We start from the raw sequence: 21,373 nt of genomic DNA, 5'->3' as shown, positions 1-21,373 counted from the left end.
AAATGCAGCAGACATGTTCACAAAGAGTGTGCAAAAGAAAGCCTTGTTCAATCAAAGTTTCTGTGTAGGACTGAGGGAAATTTAATCAAGGTGGAGTGCTGCAAATAACTTTTATTTGTGATTATATTTCCCATTTGTATTTTACAACATGTGTGGCAACACTTTTTTTATATTTTTCTCTTGGCAACGTTTTATTTAGTTGTTGTCACTGTTTTACTTTACCATGTAGAATTTACTGTACTTGTGCCATTTTTGTATTTCAATATATGTTAATTTAGATGAATCTCTGCTTATTTATTTGTCTCCATTCCTAACGTTAGAATTCATCAAAAACTATATGAATAACTTTTTGAAGCAAAGTTATTTATTGTAATATGTTTAAATACCCAATTTAAAATAATAAGCGTTCTCTTGAAGTTTTTCTCGCAATGTGAGCAGGTATATCTCGCTGCCTTTTTATCAGCACCACACAGGAAAGTCATCTCTTACAATGAAATCTCATAGTTCATTGTTTTTTAAGTAACATATAACAAAATGACCTGCTTTCATTAAAAAATATGTATCGGCTTTTAAAGAATAAAGCAGTTATAAAAAGTTGATTTAAGAAAACTGAATACTACTGACTTTCGAACTCAATGATTTATTGCTTTTTCCTAACATTTTTGCGATTTTGCCAGGTTTCGGTTAACTGGGATTTGCTGTTACAGAAAATGATGATATTCAACCGTGTTGAACAAAGTTCGTGAATCTTAAAGTGTGCAGTTCCTTTTTTGAATATATTCATGCACGATTAAAAAAATAGCGAGCGAAATCCTATTAAATAACAGAAATAGGTTTTTATGATTTATTTGATTTGAGGTGGTACCTTCTAAATACCTGCTAATCACGTATTTTTAGTTAATGTAGTAAATAACTCTAATAACATGCTTTCGGAGCCTGAATGTAAGGTTTATGTTATTTGTTACATATTCAGACATGCTTTTTCTTACATTGACACTTTCCTCAATTTTTATTATTTCGTTTGTTCCACCAGAATGCATAACTGAAATGAAATTTAAACAAGAGCATAAACCTAAGTTTAAGAGAAGGGCCAGAAAATTTTAGCCTGCAGTGATAAAACTCCTCTGCTAATATAGTATGTCTTAATGTCGTTGCTGCAGGTTGTCGGATAGCTTTGATTGAAATTTAGTTTGCAGTTATATAATAACAGAGCCAAGCTGCTAGGTTGTTGGGCTTTAAACTTTGAATCACTATTAGTCCAGCCCACGAGAGGCGTAAGTTAATTTTATTAATGTTTAGTTCTATAATTTGAAACTGAAATTCAACAAATCCTTTAGTTGTTTTAAGTTGTTGTAATTGTTTAGTGTTCTGTTATTGAAGAGTAAGGAAAGGGTGATAATTTATTTTACAGTCTAAGAATTTATTCTAATATTTAGACTAAACCAAATTAAGTTTAACATTATAACATAATATTATTTGGGATTGCCTAAACAAAATAACTGCGTTATTAATTTTACCTGGCTATATGGACTCCTGATTTTTGTAAAATTCATCACATGGTTAAATTTCGTATAATAAAGTTATTTGCCTGTTATTCAAGTTTTTTAACAAACAGCAAAATTTCGATTACCTATAAATAGGAATAATTTAGTTAAGAACCTTAAGTAGTTAGTTTCCTAATTAACGGTTCAGATGTGAATTCTGGAACTTTCTTTTTAATAAGTCGTTAGTAACACAATTTTAGATCTAAAACTGAAGGTTTTATTGTATATATATATATATATATATATATATATATGATGATAAAGACATAGCAAAGTTGATGACGTAGAACGTAGATCCATATTGAAGAGGAAAATCGACAGCAGAGTAAGATTAAATACCCAGCTTTATTTCAACTGACATTAGCAGCCACAATTTGCTTGGCACTCTAATTGTGCCTATTCAAGAACATTTATTTATATTTTTGATACTGTTGCGATAAGAAGAGAACAGAGCGAAATAGCTTCTTAACAGGAAGTAAGGCGAAGTTAAAAGTGGGCAGTTATCGAGTATGAAGGTTCATCAACAGAAGGTTTGGGTTTAGGTGTCTTATTAAGAACAAGGTTTCAGCCGTTGAAATTTTGAATTCAGTTTCCGAATTAGCTACGTCATCAGAGTTATGCAAGCCATGTGACATAAACTAAAAACTAATCTATAAATGACGCAGTTCAGAAAAGTTATAACTATTTTTAGAATAGAGAGGCACTATCCAAATTAAAAATGAGGAATGAAGAGGCTGTTGCTAAATTAAAGTATAAAGCTGATTTACATATTTTTATCTTACACACAAAAAAGTAAGTATTTATGGCTTATATTCATTATGATTTACTAAGTTAAGAACTGTTTGTGGATGCATATTTTGGAATTAATACTACTTTTTATCTTTTTCTAGCGACGACGTTTTTCCTATATATAGACTCTCCTACCTTTGGTATAGTGGAATAGGATGCATTGTAGTTATAGTCGTAGGACTAATAGTTTCTTTAGTTATTGGTAAGCTTTCATAAAATTTATGTGTTAATTGATGTACATGTCTCATCAAAGGTCAACTTAAAGCTCATCTTTTATTCCTAAAGAGCTCATGATGAAAAGACTAAGAACTTTATTTAAAAATTTAAAATATTATTTTTTTGAATAAAGATATTTAAATTATAATTTCTTGACTTATTATAATATAATATTGCGATAATAATTCTTTTTTAATTGGAAAATAATTTTAATTAAGAGCATCGCTTTGCAACAGTATGATAAGATATATCGATTTAAAAAATCCTCAGTAATTATCGCTCTTTTGTTGGTGGTTTACTACTTTTTCGATTTCCTGTTGATTTCAAAGCACTTTTCTTAGCACATATGCAAGTTAATAGTCCACAGCAAAATTACCTCTTATGATATATTAAAGAATGAATACTTATGAATAAAGTATGTAGAAGTAGTAACGTAAAAATGTAATACGAAAGTAATGCAGAGTAAAAAAGGCATAAGATTTTGGTATTATACAGAAATTAAAGCAAGATGCTGAATTTTAATTATAAACAGCCCAGACTCTTTACTGTTATTGTAAAGACTGTTGTTAGTCATTATAATTTCAGAAACTATTTTTGGTTTTCTAAGTGGATTCTAAATCTGTGCTATTCATTGTATTTTCCCAAAAATCTTATCAATTTAGTATCTAAAATGAAATGCATTTACAACTGAACTTTTTCTATGGTTTTATATTACAGGTAGTAACAAGTATGACATAGAAAAGAATTTGATGACTCCTTTTTTTTATAATCTCTGGAAATGTGACCCAAAGATGAAAATTGTAAGCTATGTATTTTGCATTAATTTTTAATAGTTTGAACGAAATGTAATTTTTATGAAATTATACTTTAAATTCTATTCACTAAATTATTATAGAGAATTATGAACTAAAAAGAGCTAGTGCAGATTAATTTCGATGTTTTAATGCAAGTATGAAGAACATACTTAAAATCTCTAGTTTCCTAGCTTCTGCACGATATTTCAAATATTGAATTTGTATCTCTTCGTGTATAGGTTCCATACTTTTGCAGATTTTTGTTTTCCATAACGTAAGTGGAACGATTATGTGAAAAACACAATAATCGTCATCAGTTTTAAGTAATAGAAATGTACTGTTTTTGCTAAATTTAATATAATATTAAACGGCATACTCCAAAACACATGCAGTTTCTATTCACAAATTTAGTTACGAAATAATAATAAAGGTGTAACTGAAAACTGTGGTCTCATGTAGTGCGCTCAACTATTTTTGTACTGGCTAGTAATCTCGTCTTCTAAAGTATCTTCTTTTTTTATGTCTGTTCCGGCGATAACAACCAGTTATTTCAACTACAAGAGTACTTTAGAAGGTAAAATTTTAATCCAAGGTAACAACGGTATATGAAAGACGTATTGGTTCCATCTTTGGCAGAGAAGTTAGAATGCTCTAGCCTCCTTGAGCCACAAGATACAATTCTGCCTTAATTCTAAACATGTCGCAACATTTATTACTGAGGCTATACGCTGTGTGATATAATTTAAAATGATTTGTTATTATTATTCGTTATCAATACAGAAAGCAATGTAGATCATTTATTGAAAATCTGGAGACACAAAACATTGCAGCATGCTCTTTCCCCAAAAATGTTTGTAAATAATTGCTAATAATTGGTTTAAAATAATTGCTTTCTCCGAATTTTATAAGAAACATAAATGTATGATAAAGTGGCTAAAAATTAAACAAGTTCTCAGCTAGCAGAAGTTTAGAGTGCATATTACATTAAAAGTGTATTCAAACTCGTAAGTATTTTGAAGTTTTGCTTAAATTAGAAATAGCAAACAGCTCTTTTAGCTGAGAATCGTAGTACCATGAAAGTGCTAGTAGTATCAATCATCTAACCGCTGGTGACGTAGTTTTTTTTTTTAAAGGCATCTCTTGTAACTAAATACTTAAAGCATTTACACGCGATTAAACATGGAAACATTTATCGAAAATTACCAAATTAGAACATATGTTATAATTTTCATTATTTTTATCTTCCTCGTGTACTCTTTATCATCAAGTTTCTATTAAAAATCTATAAAAGGATTTTTATGTCTTTATGTCCGATAAAAGTTCGCAGTCCATTAGAAAACACTGAAACTCATAACTGATTACGCTAATAAAAAATTTGCGAATAAAGTAAGCTACATAGCTGCTTACCTAAAATTTTTGCTCAGGTAAAAATGTATTAACAGTAAATTTCATCTTCAATGAATAATTCTTTTATGTATTTCAGACTGAAAGAGAGACCAAAGCATCATCACTGCCACTAGTTAGATTATCGGAAATAAGGAGAAAAAGTGCACCTAGCCTTTTTAATAATAAAGAGAAAAACAATGAACTGTTTTCTACTATATCTTTGGATGGGGTGTATCGCCAAAACGTGAATAACTCTTGATTAAATGAAGGTTTCTTCATTCGGTAAGAAACCGGATATTTTTATTCTGAACCACATAAATTTGTGGGATAATAAAAATATTTAAGTGTATTTAACTGTGTATATAAAAAGCTGTCTGGAGTGAAAAAATGTTTTATAAATAAATGTTTTATTTCTTTAATTTCATCTCTCTGTGTTTTCTGTGATCAATGATTAAATTCAGTACTGGAAATGATGAACCGCACGTAACGTGTATCAAGGGAAAGAAACGTCCTTAAATTTGGAATATGTTTCCACTAAATAAATTGTAGCTTTTTGATTTTACAGGGATGTTATTCAGTGTTTATGCAGGGCTTTATATGTACACACGTACTCATTATGTGCATATATACGGTAAAACAAAAGATTTGTAAAATTCTATTACTAATAACTTTCTTAAGGCGAAGAATTTTTTCTTTTAAGGAATTCGACTTTTATGTGAGAGAATTTTAAATAAACTCAAAAGATGAATAAAGGAAATTATAGATTTTCAAACAAATACTATAAATGTTAAAAACTTTTCTGTAAAAATTCATAGACATCAAATGGCAACAACAACCACGCTAAAAAGGTCGAGGAGTAAAAGATTTGTAACTTGAATTTTAAAATAAGAAAGTAAAGAAGAGCCATGCCATATCAAGTTCAAAGTAATGAAAACGTCTATCGAAAAAAGAAATTTAATGTTGTAGAACTTCAGAATGTAGAACTATACAGCAATCAATAAAACTCAACGAGACTCTGTTTCTGATATTTAGACGTCTTTTTTATTTTTAACATGGTAATTTTCGGGTTTTTTTTATTTTTATTTTTATTTTATTTTATTTTATTTTATTTATATATATATATATATATGTGTGTGTCTGTTCGGAAAAACTTTTTGAACGAAAGCTGAAATTTTTATTCTAAATATCCATAACCGTTTTATTTATCAAAATTTCTAGCTTTGTTTTTCTCATTCTAAGTGTCAGAAAGTCATCTTCCTTAGATTTTAAAGCGGCACATCAGCAACCGAGCGCTGAACACTGGTAGTTTGCTCAGAGGTTCGAATCTTGCGAATGGGCTGGCTGAATGGGGATTTTTGCGGCTTTTCCCTTGTGTAACGTGTATACGAGCTCATTTCCCTTAAAAATCCACTACGAAGGCATCCCGCCCATCTAAGGGTAATCCTTGAGTGCTTTGTCATAATCAAATAAAACAAACCAAACCTTCGATTTTAGTGACTGTTATATAATTTGCTTAACCAAAGCCGAAGCTATTTGACCAATAAAATAACGTTATTTTTCGAGAAAACATTTCATTATTCAAAGCTTTTCTTAGACCTGGTCCCCTTCAGTTTTTTTAACTAGTTCCCTTAACTAGGACAGTACTCTCTTATTTATTTATTTTATTGCAGTTTGTAAATCTTTCTACATAATTACTTCATCATAAATAACACTGCCGAACTTTATGACAAACATTTCCAGTATTTCAGGGAATAGAAACCAAATTTCTCTTCAGCATATTCAGAATATCAGATTTCCTTTGTACACATTTCCTTTGTACACGATTTTTTGTGCAAATTAAAGGCGGATTATGTCAACGGTGTTTGTTTTAGTTATAAATTTCAAACATACGCCATAATAGAAAAGGAAATACGTAAACTCGAATGTGTAAAATGAAGTTTGATGAAAGCCGTATAATTTTGTTTATTTTGAAGGTCTGAGATTGTTCATTTTGAAGAACTGGAAGTAGCTGAGCCTGACTATCTTTTGCAAAAGGGTTTCAGTTCATAATAACAACAGGCTAGGTAGCGTCATAACTCTCAAGACTGACAGAGTAGCTTTTTCAAAGAAATGTTTTTTATGTTAATTTAAATTAAGAGAGGACGAACAAAACTTCAAGTTCTTTTAATTACATGACATATATAGAATTACAAAGCACTATATACACAGTGTGTCAATAAAGTTTTAGAACTAATTTTTAAACAAACACCAGCAAACCCACCAAACGGTAATTGGCAGTATATATTACATCTTAACTTGCTTTTCCTAAAATATTACTAGACTGTTAACAAAATTTGCAAAGGAATTAATCATTTGCTTTGCACCAGGGAAAATCCGTTGTCATATACTCGAAGATGAGAAAAGAAGCAATAACGTTTTGCAGTAAAGAAGAAGAAATGACAACTAATATGTTGAAAATTTTTTGTAAAGTATACGGGATCAAGCATTCACAGAATTCAGTATCTTTTCTTTGGTATGGACAAGAAGATATTGATGATAAACCTGGGAAAATAGCTGCCCTTCGGCATTCCGAAATGATGAGAGCACCAACAGGGTTCGACAACTAGGATAATTGTGGAAAGAAAAGGTTCTTGTTTTGACCCTTGCACAGTGACTGCAGAACAGAAAGAAGATCAAATTTCTACATTTTCTGATTTAATCCAAACGGCAGACATTAATCCTGATTTTTTTTTTTAACAAACTGTGACTGAAAATCAAATTTGGTGCTTTGCACATGAAGCTAAAGTAAAACGGCAATCGTATGAATGGGTTGTTTGGAGAAAGTTTACTACTACCACAAAAACGTCGGTTTTCAGCAATAATCGAGTAAACCCATGTTGATAACTGATGCGATTGGAAAGGAATAATTCCCAAGAAACTTGCTGCCGAGAGCTAGGCGGTGAACTCCATATTTTACGAAGACATAATGTACTGCCAGACAATCTCATTTCGTCAAGCAGTTTCTAGCAATGAAAATAGTGAGCTACCTCGATCAAAACCTTTATTCCCAAGATTTGTCTTTTAAAATCTACTTTACATACCCTAAACACACGCTTATCTCACAGGTCAATATTTCAATAGCACTGCAGAAATTCAGAAAACAGTAATCAGAGAATTACAGTATTATAAAAATGTGAGTTCTACGAGGGAATCAAGTAGTATTGTTCAGACTTGCATGGATTGCATACTGAAATAAAAATGTTTTTTTTCACTAGTCTTTGATTTTGCTCGAATTTTGTCCTAAAACTTTGTAGACGCACTTTGTATTTACATAGAAATCACGTCACTTACCGTATTTGACGGCATATAAGACGCACTGGCACATAAGACGCACTCTTATTTAGACAGCCACACACAAGGAAAAAAAGTTTCAATAACGTGGTTTCTTTTAGTTCTCACGTTTCGTAAAAGCCAAATAAACAATTATTGAATGCAATTACCTTCGCGTTTAAGACTGTGTCCTTCACGTATAAGACGCAGGTAACTTTTTTGAGACCAAATTTAGGAAAAAATGTGCGTCTTATATGCCGCCAAATACAGTATTAGTGAGTTACAGAAAAGTGAATACATAAATATATTTTTGGGAATGATTCCAAATGTATAAACACAATTCACGTACTTAAAATTCTTCCATTTTAAATGAGACTTGAGATATTTTGTTCAGTATCATAAATATAACTTTATTCAATGTCATATACATATCACTCAGTGCGAAAAAAACTTTATTTCAGATACTCTTAACATTAACTTATGAAAGAAAACATTATAGCAGAATATTAAAAATAAACATCGAAGTTATTATATAAGAAAACTGAGTCAATTTTTAACCCATTTCTTGTCCAAAATTCATGGATTTTGCAGTTTGAAAATATTTTCGTTTTTGGATATTTCTGAATCAAGAAACTTTAGACATGAAACGTTTCTGAAGCATCTTACGTAGATATACATATTGAGAGTGAATTTCAGATTTCGTGTAAACCATAAAGATTTATAATTACAGAATTACCACAAAGCTGTAATTTTATACACGTATTTATAAAACACTACCTGCGTGATTTATATGACATTTCAAATATTTTTAACAGTCCTGATATAATCGTACTGAAAATATTAATAAAACACATTTCATCTTAAATACAGACATAGACATATAAGCTCATTGCCTTCGTTAGCAGTAAAAATGGATATTTAGTGATGATAAAAACACTTTTTTACCTGTTTTAAGAGCACAAAAATAAGCACTAAATTTTACACACTTGAAACTTTCTATAAGTTTTAAGGTTATTCACGTTATGAAGTATCTTAGTGAAATAAAGAACAAAAGTAAATGCGTAAATAAATTTGTCACTGACGAGTTCAAGCTAAGTCCCTTTGATTTATAAACTGATGCTTTTTTAGATGGAAATTCTGCCTTATGTTGAACAGACTTTAATTCAAAATCTATGCATTTAATTGAGGTGTCATTAGTGTGAAAGGAAGTAATATCGTTCATAGACATGTCATCAATGCAATTTCTTTGCTGAAGAAGGACATCATCAACTGGAGAATATTCTGAAGACAATATCCAAAAATTAGCACAGTTGCAACACTGAAAACTATTGCAACAATCTTCTACATTTAAGTTCATCGATATGTTGCTTATTACACTCGGCAGAACTGCACAAGCATTTTCCATTTTGATCTTGTTATAAGTGAAAATAAGTTTTTCTGAAACTTCTAAGAATTCAAATGCTCCTCTTTCTAATCTATCTATGGAACAATTCTTAAAAATGAAAGTTTCTGCGTCATTAGTTACAACTGCTGAGTTGGATACGATTCCAAACTCACAGCTTTGAAATTTAATTGTGTTTATGTCAGACAGCGAAAAGCTCATTTGGTTAGTGTTTTTAAAATAGCAGTTTTCAAAAACTACTTCTTCTGAATTTATTATTTTAAAAGTGTTGTTTCTTAGTTCTTGAAATTTAGTATTAATAATTTTAAATGTAGAAACATTTGTGAGAACAAAAGAGAAATTACCCAAATGAGCAAAGCGAGAATTTTCAATGAGGAAATGTTGTATGTTAGATACGAAACCTAAAGAGTACGGCGATAGTTCTGGGGCTGTAATATTATTAAAGATTAGTTCATTGACGTTAAGCAATCCTATAAAACCATGTTCTTTCAAACTAAACTTAGTGACATCTGATATCCTAAAGAAATTAATTGCTTTAACTTCCATAAAAGCGAAGGGGTTAATAACCAGGATTTCGACATCTAAAACTTGAAATGTTTTCAACTGTAGATAATTCAGAGCACCGAATGGAACATCAACTGTGCCACAGCCTTTGACAGTTATATGTCTGATATCGAAGAGCAAGGAGGCGCTTAATGTGAAGCTTTCACGATTGTGGCAGATGCAGTTTAAATTTTCGTCTTCAACTATACACTCCTCGGAAACATCATAAAAAAATGAACAGGCAGCTCCAAACAGGACCATCACACAAAGTAAGAATGCTTTCATCTGTAAGGTTGAAAAACTTCAATTTCAAGCAAAGATTTACAAAAAAAGAAATACGCATGGGAAATAAACAGTAAAATTTATATACTGGGCCAAGACGGAAGAAACAAAATAACGCTTTTTATTTATCTGTTATACATGTGATATATTATAGAAGATTTACTATATCCATAATATAAAATTAAATAGATCAGGGTAATGAAAGAAACATGCTACTTTATGTTAACGTTGAGTCTAGATTGTAAACTTTCTCATCATTAGACTATGATTTAAAAATGCTCTGAGTAACGATATCCCAGGTACTTAAATACATATACCTAGGTTCAAGATCAGCAGACAAACAAGGCAATGCTCCTTCCAACTCTCGAGTCACTTGGAAGGAGAAACGGAAGGAGTGGGGAATAATTGCTTTTCTGCAGACTATAAGTCAATGACGTCACCTGTTCAAAGATTTCTGGTCGGGAAGAGCAGATCTTGTGGCCCCGTAACCTTAATTAATATTATACACGCATTTAATAGCTTGAATCTGCTGCTCTGGAAAACTTAATAAGTGCGTGGCTTAACGTAAAGATCAGAAACTTTAGAGCTGAAAAGTACGTTTTAAAGCCATTAAAGTCAGTAAAGCCATTAAAATGTTAACACCAATATCAAAACTTAAGGTATCCTCTAAAATACAACTAGAAATAAAAGAAATATTTCATACTCATAAGAGCTTTTATAGCTCTAGAAGTACTTTTTTAGTATTATGAACAATACTATACTGCTGATAGTACAATAAAGGTTTGATAATCTGGTAAGTTTCTGACACTAATAATGCCGAATAATCATATATACCGGATACTGCTACATATCAAGATATGTTGATAATCAAGATAATATGTAATTTAACTTATCGTAAGAATGTAAAACTTACAATTAATCTCTGTCTAGAATAACTCTATACAAATACTTTTAATGGCTGAAAGCGTATTAAAGCATAATCTACATACTACGCATAATAAATCATTCTTAACCAATTTATGTTCTGGAATATATTTTATTGCTGTTGCATGATAAGTTTTCATAGTTCGAAAATCTGCCTGTTTGACAAAATATCACTGAACAGACTTTAAAACTCGTAACTTCTTCATTGTTTATCCATTAAGAAAATTTCGTCTTCAAAGCGAATGACTAGAAATGTTTTCGAAGGAAAACTTTGGATTGAGTCCAGTAGTTCAGAGTGTATAATCAAAAGGACTGCCAATATATATATGAATAATATATTGCTTCGTCTTAGCCAGAATTTTGCCTCATAGCCTCATAACACTCAGCAAAATGATGCTACCCTGCATGAAATGGTTATAGGCGAAAACATAGGGAACGCAAACGTCGTAGAGGAAACAACGCAAGGCGAAAACGGCGTCGTATAACACATCGTGGGAGAAAAGAAAGCAAGGAGAAACATGGCAGTTCTAAAATATCGTGGTATAGAACACCGTCGTCAAAAATAAGATTGTTAAAAAATATCTCACTTTAAAACATCGTTGTCCAAAATATCATGATACAAAGTAAAGAACCTACAAATCTGCGCATAACGATAGCATCGCTGACATGTGTTTTTAAGGCCTTAAAATTTTTAAATGTATATTTAAATTTATGAGCGCAAAGGATTTCCTTTCACTGTTATCTGCATATTCTTTTAGTAAAAATTAAATCTTGTTTTATTTTAGTTTATTTGTCTTCTTAAAGGTTCATTAATTATTTTCATGTACAACGTGCAGGAAACCGTTTGAATGTTGATTCGTTAGTTATCACGAAACATGTCAGGTGGTAGCTACATTAGAAGATATGGATTTGTTTAATTATGGCAAAGTACACTAGGGCTGTCTGTTTAAGTGAAGGGATGCATTTTTGGAGCACTTTTTCAAAAACTAACTGGTATCCATATTACACATTAGAAAAACCACAAAAGGACTCATGCAGCTAGCTCGTTCACCGGGTCTAACTACCAGTGTTCAGCGATTTTACCGTTCGGGAACTAGTCAATTATTATTATTTTTTTTACATTAATGTTAGTCCTAAATGTCTAATGACCTAAATGTCCTAAATGTCTGCCGGTTGATCAGTTTTGTTTAATCTGTGCAGAGGTTTTGCATTTTGTCTAATTAATATTCGCATATTTATAGATATTATAATGAACTGAGTTTTATTGTAAAAGTCTCCAAAATTACGCTCATTACACCTGTTTTTGCACTGCATGCAAAATTTTCATTTTTTGCTGAACATAAAAGGTTATAGAATCATGAGTAAATTTCACTTAATTCTAATTCCTATATCGTAAAGATGCTTAATATATTTATAGAGACATTAAGCATTTTGGAAGTAGGAGAGATGAAAAATTAGCAATCGCCTTCGCCGGGAATCGAATCACGAACCTCTGGAATACCGGCCTAGTGTGCAGAACCACTACACGACGAAGACACGCCAAGAAGGTGGGAGAAATACCTTATATACTCCCCCTTTTAAAGGGTGACTGAGGTTTTTAGAGGACCCAATCGCCAAATCCTGGGGGAGGGAGAAATTATCATCCACCACCCTTTTAGTTCGGGCGCCACTGTAAAGACATTAGGAAGCAGGCAAGATGAAAAATTAGCAACGCCTTCTCCAGGAATCGAACCACGGACCTCTGGAAATACCGGCCCAGCGTGCAGAACCACTACACCAGGAAGGCATGCTAGGAAGGTGGGAGGAATACCTTATATATTGATGATATATATTAACAGAGTTAACGTATTTTCAATCTGAAATATGCACTAATACTTCTCAAACTTTTTTCATCCATGACCCATTTTTACAATCGAGTTTTTTTCGCAATCCCAAGTATTAAATACAGAACAAAGATATAAATACAAATATTTTCGCACTATAATTTATTTTTTGGTAAACAATACGCATATGAAAAATAATAGTTTTAGGATTTGTTTCAAGTATACAAAAATTAATGAAAGCAAATCAAGTTTTACTAAGAGAGACGTACTCGTTTTTTGCTGCATAACAAATTAAATCTTGGTGCGATATTTGGCGACGTTGCTTGACGCAAAGCATCATCAACATTTTTCAGCACTGAACGAATTTGGAATTTGATGAACGTTGAAGCTGAATAAGTCGTTTCACAAAAGTGCTGAATCTTTAAATGCTGAATGGCACAAGACCTTTCTTTCTTTTCGCCATCGACGGAACGGCTGGCCCTTTGGGTTAGGTACTTTTCAGCCTGTTGGATCCTGTCGATGGAATTAAATACATAAATAAATATAAATAAAGAGCTTAGTATTGTGTCCTCCGGGAATTGGCCACGCTAAACAAGGAACATTGAATAAGGACCAGAACATGGAAAGAAGGTGCATGGAGGGGACTGCTGAGACTAAGCGGAACACTTTTCACTATTATGGTACATGTTAGGCATAGAGTTATATTAAGGATGTGCTATAATAATCAGGTACAGATGGTGGCACAAGACCTGAAATGATAAATAATGGTCTATAAATGCTGAATGGCACAAGAACATTTAAGGTAATTTTAGAAATTGGGGGAAATTTAGTTCCCACAATCCGGAATTCAGCAAGCTCTCCGATCCAGAATTCAGTGAAGCATTTTGTGGAAACTCAGATTTTAAGTTTGAATCATTCAATAGCTCAGTTCCTTTTGGTCCTAACATGACAGATGATTAATCTCATTAATGTCAATTAGTTTAATTTCTTTAAATATCTCATTGATGTAATTTCTTTAAATTCGCATATCGGAATTAAGTTTATGCGACTCCATAGTTTGAGAAACGCTGCGCTAATATGTAGCAAGCATTAAAATATTTGTGTCACGGGATCACTATATATTCATGAATGTTACTAAAATGAATATATACCTATATACAACTTCTCACATATTCACATAATCGTCACATCTCTTTGCATAAAATTACGCTTAAGCAATAAAACGCTTAAGCAGCAATAAAATGAAGTAAAATTACGCTTAAGCAGCAATAAAATGAAGTAAAAGAAGAAATCTGAGCCCTCCAGTACTCCGAAAATGCATGTGACTCGAGTATATGCAACCATAAATGTATTACATGAACCTATAAGGTATTTTCTCCCTCCTTCCAGCATCACTTCCTGGTGTAACTGTAGCACACTCGGCGCCTATTGGAGAGGTTCAGGTTTGAGTCCCGAGGAGGGCATTGCTCATTTTTCACGTCTCTAGCATCAAAAAACCTAATAAGTAAACAAACCACAATCCAAAATTAATTAAGTCTTGCACGAATATTTATGAGAACACATATCGAAATGTGAAAAATGATATCTTTCATAACATTATAAATTTGTATGCAGTATTTTGTTCCATTTATTACATGCAGATGTGATAAATATTGCAGAATTTTTTTATGACGGGAGAGAGATAGAGAAGCCATTTTTTCCCAATGAAGTATAAGGTGACGAAAATATTTTGCAATGCAATTACTTCTGTGGGATAAAGATATAAGGTTTTTCTCCCGCCTTCTTAACATGCCTTCGGGGTGTAGTGGTCAGCACGCTCGACGCGTATTCAAGAGGTCCGGGGTTCAAGTCCTGGCTAGGGTATTGCTTATTTTTCATGTCTACTGCTTTTAAAAATTACCTAATGCCTCTACAGAGGTGCCTGAACAAAAAGGTGGTGGATGACGATTCTCCACCACCAGGATTTGGCGATTGAGTACCCTTATCCCCAGTCGCCCTTTAAAAGGGGAAATATATAAGGTATTTCTCCCGTCTCCTTAACATGCCTTTGTGGTGTAGTGGTTCGCACGCTCGACACATATTCGAGAGGAGCGTGGTTCTAGTCCCGGCGAGGGCACTGCTTATTTTATCATGTTTCCTACTTCAAAATAACCTAATGACTCTACAAAGGAATCATACAAGCGATCAGTGTTGTTAATAGTGGTGTAGTTTGATAGAAATCGTTTTCTGCCTTAAGTAATAATATAGCTCACAATTATTCACATAAGCGCATCTTTTTGCACTTGTTTATTATTATGAACTAAGAAATTAAAATTCTAGTCAACTACGGATAAAAAATGACAACCGCAGTTTTATAGAAAATTGATTTATTCGTAATTATTAATTACTTGAGTACTGTCTACCCAGAGGGGGATGGCCTTTTTCATAAATATAAGAAATCTAATTAAAGAAAGAAATTACATTGAAATATCTCTAAGACACTACCTACGGTTCCAGATGATTTGGATCACCTCTAGAGTTAGCAATCTTAGAGAGGCGACGTATAATATCGTTGCTTACAGGTGTTTTATATGATATATTTATAAATATGCTGATAATTTTCAGAAGATGCCGCCACAAATAAAAATATTCAAAAAATTAAATGTATTTTCTAAAGTAAGATAAAAACAATACCTAATTGGTAAAGTTAGGTAAAATGATCTAAATACAAAGTTAAATATAAAGAAATCTCTTTAAAGCGACCATTCAAGATTCCATACTGTTTTAATCTTCTGCGAATGTTGTCATTTTACATAAGTAATGCTTAATACCTACGTTTATTTATGTTCTCAGAAACTTTGGTCGTCATAGGGACATAGTCGCCAAGAGAATTCACTGCAATAACATATTATTTCTGAAAAAAATCTGCGTTTAAATTTTATGCACATTATTTTAAATTTGAATCATCACAGTGACTTATATAAAAACAAGCTATTTTCCGTTAATACTACCTACCGAGCGATAAAATTGCTAAACCCTGCTAGTTAGATCCGGTGAACGATCTGGCTGCATGAGATTTTTTTTTGTGGGTTTCCTAAAGTGTAATATGGAATGCGAGCCAATTCCTAGGAAAGGGCTCCAGAAATGCATACATCCCCTTGGGCAGACAGACCTAGTGCGCTTTGACATAACAGAATAAATCCAAATCTCCTACGGAAATATTCTGTAGCAGCTCTGCCATGTTTCGTCATAGCTAACGAATCAACATGTAAGCGGTTAACAGGGAGATGCTAATGACACGTTAAGAAAAAATAAACTGAAACAAAACAAGAGTTAATTTTTGCCAAAACAATATCCGACTAGCTAAGTGAATGAAAATATTTTTACAATTTGTTGATTAATTAAATAGTTTTAATATGGAAAACCTCATGCAATTACGGATCTTCTTCTTCTTCTTTTTTTTTTTTTTTTTTTTTTTCTTTTCTAGATTATATTATTCATGAAAAACTGCCAGTAGAATTTTATGAAAGATTAATTAAATAATGATTTTTAATAGCTAAGTACATAAATTTAAAACTCTGTTAGCTGCTTTACGTAGCATTAAATTCATACTCATTTTCAGTTTTTTAATGCATAAGATTCTTTCTTGCTTTTTTTTAGTAAAAAACTATTAATTAATTCGAAAATATGAAATATAGAGGCAAAAATATCCCTCATACCTTCTTGCGCTCACGAATCATTATGCGAATATACTACATTGGCAGCTTTTAAAGCCTGAACAAATATATCTGCGACGAAGATTTGTAGGTACTTTATTTTTTACCACGATATTCTCGAAGGCGATGTTTTCGGCGTACACCGAATGCGGAGTTTCCGATTACATCAAGATAACGTTGTTAGAAAGTACTTCTGTCGGATATACAAGAGTCTGATTACCTGGCGTGATTAACTAACGTGGATATACAAGAGTCTGATTACCTGGCTACCAAATTATCGGAAATTAACTGTACATTGAGTAATAAAGATTCGCTTGTTAAATTGCAGGGTTTATGATTATTAATGCATTATCTTACTGTTTTTATCTTTAATGTCACTTCTACTTTCGTGGGCTTCCTTTAAGAGAGAGATTAGTTCACAAGTATACAGATTTCTTGAAGATAGAGTAGAGCTTTTATTAGCTACGCTGACCATCTGACAACTATTTTTGCCTAATTTCTAGAATTACTCGAATCGGCTTTAGCCTCTTTTTGACGCGTTTGCTCGAGTGATTTGATGACCTGAGCCAAAAATTATAATATGACTTTGCCTTGCCAATTGCCTATTTGAATTACGAAATTTTGACTTTTATATTCTATTAATCCTGCAAGAAGCGGTAACTTGCTCTGTAATTAAACGAGCCGTATAAGCTGTTAAGTTCTGTTATTCACTAGAAAACTTAAGACGTAGTTGCCCGACTTTCTACAAGGAACCTGAATTTAGCGTTGAAGAAGTTAGGTTCCGCACGAAATATATAATCGCATGCACATTAATAAATATGTTTACTACAGTTATTTTTACTTACTTAACACTGAAGTCTCAGATATGCACTTTATTTCACCAAAAGGTAACCTGACCGGAACTAAAATATCTGTATTTAATAACTTAAGTTTTAAAAACACTTAAGCTTGAAATTTAATATTTCGTTTTGGGAGCTCCAGGAGAAAAACAAAAGATTTATAACTTCGAAAACTTATAAGGCTTATCGCTACAAACGCAAAATTATATTTTCCCATGTACCATTAATGTTGATGTCTATCTGAGATACGCAAAGTAATTTAAATATAATTAAGTAAAAAACAATTTGTGCAAAAATAACACTGTATAGATTATAAGCGTTTTTGAAGTGGGACGTATGAAAATCAATTAGGTTGTTGCTGAGAATCTAACTAGCGATCTTCTAGTTTCCAAATAAATGCAGAGCCCCATTATGACGCTCTAGGTGCAAAGATCCTTTTAGGGACTCCCAACCATAATTTTCCTAGGTTTCACAAGAAAAATCAATGTTAATGAGAAATTAAAGTTTGACTTAGTGGCTCTAAAACTCGAGCCTTGGCCTGGGTCTTATGGGTTTAGGAGATAATTAGACTCTGGCAAGATGTGGTAACCATTACGCCACAAGAGTTTCTTCTAATTTAATAGAGTACTGAATTTATATGCATTGTAAAACTATTTCTACTTAGCATTTTGATATTAAGACAAAAATATGCAAATTTTTGTTTCGTTATCTAGCAGAATTCAGTACAAACACCAAAACTGTATTTTATACCAATTTTTTTTTCGGAATAAAAAGTATCTAAATTAATTATTCTTGATACAGTACTATTGTCCTTGGCGTTTTATTAACTCATATAAAAGTAAGGATTAATGCATTTGATATGAATGTTTTCGGCGTTTTTACAATTATTTTGAATTCATATATATATATATATATATATATATATCTAAAAACTATTAAAGAGTGTAGTTTAAGGAGTGAATCCCTATTCCTAAGAAGTAAAAGCTGTGGTGCAATTTAGAACATGACAGAAAAAACAAAAAAGTGTAAAACAATTTATTTTTATTTTTATTTTTTTAAACCTTTTCAAGCTTTATCAAAGAACTCAAAGAATTTTTGAAACAGAAACTTTTTCAAAGAAATTTAGATTTTGAGCAAATGGAGCATTTATAAAAGTGCACAAGCTTTGTTAGTTGACCTAAGCTTTGTTAGTTAATAACGAGATTTACTATTCCATTCACAAAAATAAAAAGAAGCCACTAACTCAAGGCAACGACACTTTTGTCCCAATACTTTGAACACTTTCAGTTTCACATTCATTCATTATGTATTTATAAACACATGTCTGAAATTAGGAAGCGCTGAACAAGCAGTTGGTCTAAGCATCTGAGCAACACACCATAACTTACCCGACACTGCGTTATTTAACGTAATTTTGAACTGTAATTAGAATACCTACATCCTATTACTTAGTTATTGTTTGGATGAGAATAAGTTTGGATATTTGCTGAAACGTACAGAAATATTTGTGAAAATATTTTTGAATATATTTTTGGAGCTTTGATATTTGAACTAATTAGAACAAGCAGTTTCATTAAATCTAGTTAATGGTAGTTGCTTTGAAGAAATTAAAAGCATTTCTGTCTCGTGGGCTTCTGGTGTAAAAGTTAGCATACTAAGAGAATATTCAAAGGTTCGTGCTCGAATGCAGGCAAAGGTATTGCCTTATTTTCTACTTTCCTTTCCCTTAAAAACTTCTCTTTTCTGCGCAATGTTTAGTAAGCAATTAAATTTCTGATTTCATTTAACTTTGCTGTAAAATTCATTAACATTCTGCAAGCATTTTTATTGCTTCCTCTTACTTGCTATGATGCTTTTGTTCTAATGATGAACTGGAATATTAATACATGATGGCTTATTGCACTTTTTATAAAGGCACTAAATAGATAGATAAAATATTTTCTTGAAATTTGATCTTTACCTTTATTTTACTTGATATTAACTTTCCGTTTTAAAGCGGACTTCTATTTCAATCTAAATTTAAAAGATTACCTCAACGCGTATCAATAATTATCTTAAGATCTGTTTCCTAGGAAGAAACTTACTAAACTTCTCTTTTAACGGTACCAACATAATTGAAATTTTCAAATATACTCTATGTTTCCTGGAAGACTATATTCTGAAAATATTAAACAGGCTGAAAAAACTTAATTATTACATGAAGTTTATACCCTAATAAATATGTATAACAACATAATAAACATAATAAAAGCATTATCATATCAAAGCATAAGTATTTGAAACTCCTAGTACAAAAGACTTGAGAAATACTTACAAATCATAAGAAGAAATAAGCCTTTCTACTAGAATTAGAATTTATATTAAAGTTTTTCGATGATACTTCTTAACTTGATATTTTATTTCGGCGCGAAATTTCATATTATCTTTAATTTCTAAACAATGTGTGGGAACAAACCGATACATATTAACCCTTCATTTCGTGTACATATAGATATATACATATGGTCGGGCTGCGCCCACTACTGATACATATATACATACATATGTATATACATGAAAAATGAAGGATTAATATTTACGACTTTTTTGAGACTTATTTTAAGACTCTTATATATATATCTATAGATCTACATATCAAGTCGTAAAATTTGATCAAACTACTATAATCGTTTTAAAAACTCGCTGTGAAAGCGTTTACCATTTAATTATGTGGGCTACATGCAGCAAATACATTCAATAATTCCGTTGTATTGTAAAGAGCAAATGTGCATTTAAAAACAGTCATGCCAAGCATAAAATTTATACAATTATATGGAAAAAACAGAGGAATTCTTTTCAGTCAACAAGCTTTCAAAATTCTAATTTACGTACGTGTTCCAACTTAACTCTACAATACATAGAATTCAGTTCCGCTTGCGACGTTCAATGACCTGCATGTTGGTATTCTTTAATACTTTCAGGAAATTCTGTCAATTATTTCCAAAAAACATAAAATTAAGAAGCTCGTGTGTTTCAGATTCCCTAAAATCTGTTTTGTTTGTTTTATAATTATTGAGTTTTCACCTTAGACTTGGTTATACTAGCATTATTCAATAAAGCATTAAATCATTTTCAATTTCACTGAAGTACGGCTTTAAAGTAAAAAATTTAACGATTCTACCATTAACTGCTTTTGAATTTGCAAAACATTTAAATATAGATTTATGTAAAAAATAATCATCTTACATTGTTTTAGGTACATAATGCAAAATTGCCAATTGTACGACTTTAAAATAAGCTTGATTAATCAAGCAAAATTATAATTTATATATTTACATCCTCATTTAATCATTCTTCAGCTCAGCTTGACTTTACGAGCAAACGTTAAATACAAGCTTATATTTCACCTTTCATTGAAATTACCTCTCTAGATCCTTGTTACTCATCCACCGGCAAACTATGAGTGATAGAACTGCCACCGCAATGCAAATTATTTGAGTTCCGCAACTGTTCGCGTCTCTCAGCATGACTTTGGTCACGAATGTGAGGTACTGGCATGTATATATGATGTCCGATGACTAGTTTCCATCCGACTTCCTCTCCTCACCATGTTTTCGTCTGCGATTTACAGGAAGTAAACATCCTGATAATGACATTGGAATTTACGTTTTTAGTATGAATCACTGTTTCCGCTCAAATATTAATAAGTCTTTGCGCATACGTAGAGTCGGTCAATAATTGGTATATAGGTAAAAACCTGATGATGGTACGTTAGAGTTAAGAACATTTAACTCTTTCTACTGCTTCTTTTGTGTAGCTGGAGAATTTTCTTGGTCCACCTGATTTGG

At 31.7% G+C, this 21,373-nt stretch overlaps 2 protein-coding genes across 4 annotated transcripts in view; one reads left to right on the top strand and one right to left on the bottom strand.

Annotated features, from left to right (window-relative positions):
• The window catches only part of LOC118195278 (sodium-coupled monocarboxylate transporter 2-like), a 53,156-nt gene extending 48,003 nt beyond the window's left edge, over positions 1-5,153 (top strand). For all 3 annotated transcript variants that reach the window (XM_035366561.2, XM_035366559.2, XM_035366560.2), the window contains 3 exons: positions 2,435-2,535; positions 3,267-3,349; positions 4,827-5,153. In XM_035366561.2, coding sequence (XP_035222452.1) covers positions 2,435-2,535; positions 3,267-3,349; positions 4,827-4,988 — 346 coding nt within the window. In that variant the 3' untranslated portion in view covers positions 4,989-5,153. The remainder of the gene's footprint in view (positions 1-2,434; positions 2,536-3,266; positions 3,350-4,826) is intronic.
• Positions 5,154-6,877: 1,724 nt separating this feature from the next.
• LOC118195280 (uncharacterized) lies at positions 6,878-21,086 on the bottom strand. Its single transcript, XM_035366562.2, has 2 exons — positions 20,949-21,086; positions 6,878-10,268 (listed from the first exon to the last, which is right to left on the bottom strand). The coding sequence occupies exon 2, from the start codon at positions 10,266-10,268 to the stop codon at positions 9,054-9,056; it is 1,215 nt and encodes a 404-aa protein (XP_035222453.2). The 5' UTR covers positions 20,949-21,086; the 3' UTR covers positions 6,878-9,053.
• Positions 21,087-21,373: the final 287 nt, after the last annotated feature.

Source organism: Stegodyphus dumicola, chromosome X1 (genome assembly GCF_044657685.1).
Source record: "Stegodyphus dumicola isolate Sdum_Otavi_A_Nest chromosome X1, ASM4465768v1".
In the NCBI taxonomy this organism is placed as follows: Eukaryota; Metazoa; Arthropoda; class Arachnida; order Araneae; family Eresidae; genus Stegodyphus; species Stegodyphus dumicola.
The sequence above is the reverse complement of the archived record's forward strand: the minus strand, read 5'-3'. Positions and strand labels throughout refer to the sequence as shown.

Bases quoted from the DNA above. Each gene is read 5' to 3' on its own strand.
- LOC118195280 (XM_035366562.2), bottom strand. From the start codon at position 10,268: ATGAAAGCATTCTTACTTTGTGTGATGGTCCTGTTTGGAGCTGCCTGT.